The 6,076-nt window shown below is 35.7% G+C and overlaps 1 protein-coding gene across 1 annotated transcript in view; it reads left to right on the plus strand.

Moving 5' to 3' along the window:
* Positions 1 to 6,076, plus strand: part of LOC107287708 (laminin subunit alpha-2) — a 203,281-nt gene that overhangs the window by 74,376 nt on the left and 122,829 nt on the right. The window contains exons 5-7 of the mRNA XM_029284188.1: positions 1,371 to 1,550; positions 3,792 to 3,881; positions 5,416 to 5,533. Coding sequence (XP_029140021.1) covers positions 1,371 to 1,550; positions 3,792 to 3,881; positions 5,416 to 5,533 — 388 coding nt within the window. The remainder of the gene's footprint in view (positions 1 to 1,370; positions 1,551 to 3,791; positions 3,882 to 5,415; positions 5,534 to 6,076) is intronic.

Below are 6,076 nucleotides of genomic sequence, written 5' to 3' on the forward strand. Positions count from 1 at the left end.
CTCTCTCTCTCTCTCTTCCTCAATATCTCTTATCTAAATGTGTATGTGTGCATGTGTACACACATGTAACTAACTCCTTCGATACAAAACAAACTGTTACATATATTTTTATGACGTGTATGTATGTGCGTGTTTGTACATAATTATGTTTTGATGCTTTAAAAATTAGTAATATGGAAAGCCTTTCAAATCTGAAACATTTTCCATGCTATATATTAAAAACTCTCTAATCGTAATTATCACTTTAAAAGTCTGTGAAAAAGATGTGGTTAAATCGTTTCATGTAACTTGTTTTGAAAAAGTGAACTAAAATACTTCAAGAATCGTAGCCAAGCATCTGCAGTTTCTTTCTATGTTAAAAAGAACCACACTGTGACTGTACTTGGTAGATTTCTGGCAAAGTACCAGCCTTCAGATATGAAAACTGTGAATAGGAAAGAAACTGCTAAATCGTTCATGAACATACCATATGGTATATTGGTTTTAAAAGGAATATATATGCATAAATTTTAAAAGGGGAAAATACAATTTGGGACTTAAGAAGTATGAAATAGGCAGTATACGGTGCAGTAGATTTTTATTCTGTGGTGTATAATAGAAAAGATCAAAAATACAAAAAATAAAACTAATTTCCTAGTTTGCTTCAAACAAAATATATATGACTTGAAACAACCATCGTCAAATAGGTAAGTCGTATCTTTAAAAAAAAACTACATGCCGTCTATTTTAGTGTAAATCATGGCATACTGTGGCCTATCTGTATTATTCTTTGCTCATATCCAATGAAAAGCATGTGGCTAATGATTATCTGTAGGCAACTATTCATGAATCTGTGTGACATATCTAGAAGGTGGAGTCCTAGGTGTTCTCTGAGCTTGATTGTTTGCTTATAGACATTTCATTACTTGATTAGGTATCGTCAGTGCTAGTGAATGTGGAGTTTGGTCCCTGTTCAGTAGCTTCTCCTGCCAGTATTGGTGAAATGTGGTTTTCTCCTTGGTATCCTAGTCAAGAAACACTACAAGCAAAGAATCAGGTTCAGAGAGCACTAGGGTTTCCACAATTCAACCCTCAGCTACATATATTATCTTCTATTAGATATCCAGATGGCTTACATTCTTCTCAAAAAGAAAATTATCTTTCTCCTACTTAAAAAATCAGATTTTTCTGAAATTGGCTACATTACATTATCCAATAAAGTTGTATAAGATTCAAAGCGTTGGAAAAAGAGATATAAATGAAAGGGGAAAACAATCTTTTACAACCACACTTATTTCTTTCTTGTAATTCCTACGTTCGCTTTGCAGACCTGATAATTTTTGAGTGAACAGTGTAAGATAACCACTATCCTTATTTCTTCTACTTCATAGATTCATACATCCTTAATCAATGGACGACCAAGTGCAGATGATCCTTCTCCAACACTATTAGAGTTTACATCAGCTCGTTATATTCGCTTAAGATTTCAGAGGATACGGACCCTAAATGCGGATTTAATGATGCTTGCACACAGAGATCTCAATGAAATTGATCCAATAGTCACAAGGAGGGTAAGTCCTGGCAAAGATGCTAGAATGTGTGTTTGTAATACTTTTTTTTAATGCTTAATATCCAAAAGGATTTTGTTATTTCAAAATTATAAAACATCAGTTTTTGTTCTTTCTGAAATAGAAATTTCTCTTTGATATGCTCATTTAAAGAAAACTAGCAGGATGAGTGTATATAAATTTTTTGAAGCTGAAGTATATTTTCGGAGGGTTTTTTTTTCATTTTTCCCTTCTTATTTGCATTGAAAAGCCAAGAACAGGGATAGTGATGAACAATTCATTCTGATAATCTATTCCAGTGATGGCAAACCTTTTAGAGACCGAGTGCCCAAACTGCAACCCAAAACCCACTTATATATCATCGGGTGCCAGGTGGGTATGGCCAATTGGGTGGGCGTGGCCAATTGGGTTGGCGTGGCTACGGTGGTAATGGCAGACTGGGTGGGACTAAAAAGTTCAATCAATCAATTCCAACTTTGCGAGGTCTTTTTTTTCCCGCGAGAAGTTGAAATTGATTGATTGATTGAACCTTTTTTTTTTTTTGCACACAGAGGCGGAGACCTAAAGTGAAAAGGTTTTATACAACTCAGCTGAAGGCCTAGGACTGGGGCAATAGTGCGTATGCCCACGGAGAGGGCTCTGTGTGCCACCTGTGGCACGCGTGCCATAGGTTCGCCACCATGGATCTATTCCATTCTATTCCAGACCATATAGCACCACTCTTTATAAACTATTGTAATTGCAGAGATACCTTATAAATCTCTGCACCCAATGTGTCACCCTGATGATACATCATTAGGATTGGGACTTGTCTGAAGAAAACAATGTTGAAGGAGAAGAGGAACGTTGCGGTTCTCCTCCATGGTTAACACGTAGGTGCTTGCTTGTAGGTAGCTTGAGAATACAGTTGGTGATATATTTTCTACAGTAGAATTTCCTTGTTGATATACATTTTGTAGAAAATTATCTACTCTTGAAGATCAGAAGGTACAACTGATCCAGTGCATTGCTTCATGAGTAGTTATAGAAGCTTCTTGCTTTGTCCATGTAACACTATTTTGTATGCTACATTGGTTACTGATGAGCCTCTGGGTACAATTTAAGATGTTGGTTGCGACCTCTAAAGCTCTACAAGACTAAGGTCTGGTTACCTACGGGACAATCTTTCTTCTGTTGGTTCTGCCCAATCTTTAAGATCTGGAAAAATTCTTGTGCTCCAGGTCACAGTTGTAAAGCGTTGTCCCTTTATCACAAGTGACATAAAACAGTACTTTTATACAATGTTTCAAAAATAACTTCTTTTCCCTTCTTCTTTTGCTAAGATTGGCATATCTTAATGATAGCAAATATTTGAAGGGCTGTCTTGAATGCCTTTAATGGAAAGCCAGAGGAATTTAGCCAGGCAATTTAGAAAGCAGTAATAATTGCTTCGAATGGCCCTTCCTAGAAATATGGCTGTATGAATGAACTGGAGGTCATGAATGCTCTATTCTCAGGTCATCTAAATATATGCATTATTGATCCCCAATGACCATTTTTACTGTAAAGGATCATAAAGCGTGACTCTTGTGGAAGAAAATGATGCAAGAAATGCATGTAAATATTTTAATAGCCACAGAAAGTTTTATATTAGCCAATGGATTAGTGAAATTTAATGAAACAACTAAAGGCAGAGTTGTAAAGTTTCACTTTTAAACATACACTATTAAGTAAACTTGCCTCTATAGAGATGATGTGGATTCTGGATGTCCATTCTATATAAAGAAGATTCCTTCACATCAGCCACAGAGTGAGAATTTTCAGGAAAGAGGAGATATTTACTGATTTTTTATCTTCTTTCTGAAACTCACGGAATCATCTCCAATGTCCTCACTCACTGAGTCCATTTTCAACATAAAACCCTATAAAGGAAAAAGAGTTGGGGGGGGGAATTCTCCCTTGCCCACAGTATTTCAACATAATTAATGTCAGCATGCTCTTGTTTGGGATTTAGAAAAATCTATATAGGAATGCAAAGGAGTACAGTTCATTTATCCAAAACCTAGAACTTTATTATCGAATTATTGTTCATGGTAATCAAATACTGGGCAGTGTAAATCTACTTCTTGACTTCTGTGAAAATGAAGCACACATTTACTCCCACCTTTTAAAAAGCTCTTGATTAGGTACCAAAATGATAACTCTCTTGTATTCAGTTTGCAACATAATAATAGCATATATCTTTCTTTTTAATTTTCTTTTCAGTATTATTATTCTGTGAAAGACATCTCAGTGGGAGGAATGTGCATCTGTTTTGGCCATGCAAAATCATGTCCATTGAATCCAGCCACAAATGTATGTATTTTCCAACACTGTTCTAATATGAAAAGGGATATACAATATACATGTGTACAATCTTCTTTTGTCTTGATGATAGAACTTCTCAAGGGCAATGTTCTCAAAGTCATGGTTGAGATAACTGTTACTTTTCAGGCATATCAAATTTTGAAAAAATGCTCACTTTTCAGCATCTTACTTGAAAATAAGCTTTATTAAGTTTAACAGTAAATGTGCAAAGCATATAATAAATGTGTAAAGGACTGAAACCTTACCATGAATTCCATTAATTCTGTCTACTAAGCATATGATTTTTAGTAATTCCCTTTCCCGTACAACTATTCCAAGTGTCTCATCCGGCCTCTGAAATCTGGAGAAGAGGTGGGCGAAATTATAAAAAGTCATGCTATTCTCAAGTTAATTGATAGCTGCTTTCCATCAGCAGAGAGAATTATTGTGCTGGTGGGAAATCATATGCTTTCTTAATTGATTGGCTTGATTGATTGAAAAAAAATCATTTTATTTGCATTTGCATTTTCTAAAATAATTTCTTAGCATTTGGTGTCTATATATACATGTGTGTGAGAGACAGAGATATTCTCTAGCTATAAAAGAGCATGGTACAATCAAAATTGTATTAACTAGCACAGTATTAAACACTTTCTTCAAAAATATCCATCAATCATTGCTTTATCTGAGATCATATGCATTGAAAGCCTAACATATGACTTATTAAAATTATTTTTCTCTTTACCGTATATTCCCCTTTTAGCAGGCCTGATACAAACAGATTTACGTTCCAAAAAAGGAAACATTTTTCCAAAAAACTTTCTTTGAAATAAGGTCACAAGTGACCTTAGGTTTCACTGACAGTTTATTCATTATAAGCAGTTCTATACTTTGTCAAACCATCTTTAAATAGATAAACTGGGAAGATTATAGAGAGTTTAATTTATCTAGTGTACCATACCAAAACATTAAAATGTTGCGAAAGCATTCTTTAATAGATTTAAGTGATCTTAGATCTTTAATATATCTAAGTGACCAGGATACCTTGATAATTAATATTATCATGTTAGAAATATGAGTCAATTCCTATTGGATTACTCTGCCAATGCTGAAATATTTAGAACCAAAAGTGAGTTGACTGCCCAGCAATAAACTGTTGGATAACATATTGGCATCTAATTTTTCTCTAGAATTGTCTGTGTTTGTCTAAAACTTCAGCTTATTTATTTGCATATATATCACATTTATTTTACATGGTTTGTATCAACATTTGCCACTCCACTGCTGAAAAAAACTACTTCTTTCATGGAAGAAATTGGACATAAGAGAGAGAGAAGGATGGGACAGAATAGAACTATGTAATCTGCAGCTCCATTAGCTATTTTGATAGGATCATAGTCTGCTTGGATATCATGGCTTCATCCAGTGTGTTACCAAGGCACTGTTTTATATTTTCTGATTGCCCAGTTTTATAATTGTTTTAATACATCCTCTCCTCTCCTCTCCTCTCCTCTCCTTTCTTCTCCCCATCCCATCCCAACAGAGATCTTCTTGTGCATGTGAACATAATACTTGTGGAGAAAGCTGTGATCGGTGTTGCCCTGGATTTAATCAGAGACCGTGGCAAGCTGGGACTTTCCTTGTAAAGCATGAATGTGAAGGTAATAGAAATAATTCAATGGATGTGATTTACAACAAAGATCAAAACAAAAAGGCTTACCTGTATATATTAATTGTGATATAGTCGCATCTAGTTCTTCATGCCATTTAGATGAGAAACTGGAAAAAAGTATATGTCATTTTCTCTATGTTTTTCAAAATTTGGATTGCTAACAAAGAATTAAGGGAGTACTGGGATAGCTATTTCTAACCTTATTTGGTTTCATCAGCCAGACATACCCTTCTGAGATTCGAACCTGGGCTGTCTCGCTTTGTTAGCTACAAGAGACAGGGGAAGAGGATGAATGCTTTTTTTTATTTTTATTTTTTTTTGTGGATGGCTGATACGGAGGAAAGACCGAACGGGGGAACGGAGGTTAGAAAGGGCGAGGAGAGGAGGGCAGGACCAGGGAGCTGTGAGGGAGAGAATACCTTCACACCCCCAATGGTCCCCCACCAGAGGAAAGAGGGGGAGGAGGAAACCGACACCCATACGTGCATGGAGGAAAGATCCAACCGGAGAGCTGAGGCCAGAAAGGGAAAGG

This window comes from Protobothrops mucrosquamatus, unplaced genomic scaffold, assembly GCF_001527695.2.
Source record: "Protobothrops mucrosquamatus isolate PMUCROS unplaced genomic scaffold, P.Mucros_1.0 scaffold416, whole genome shotgun sequence".
Taxonomy (NCBI): Eukaryota; Metazoa; Chordata; class Lepidosauria; order Squamata; family Viperidae; genus Protobothrops; species Protobothrops mucrosquamatus.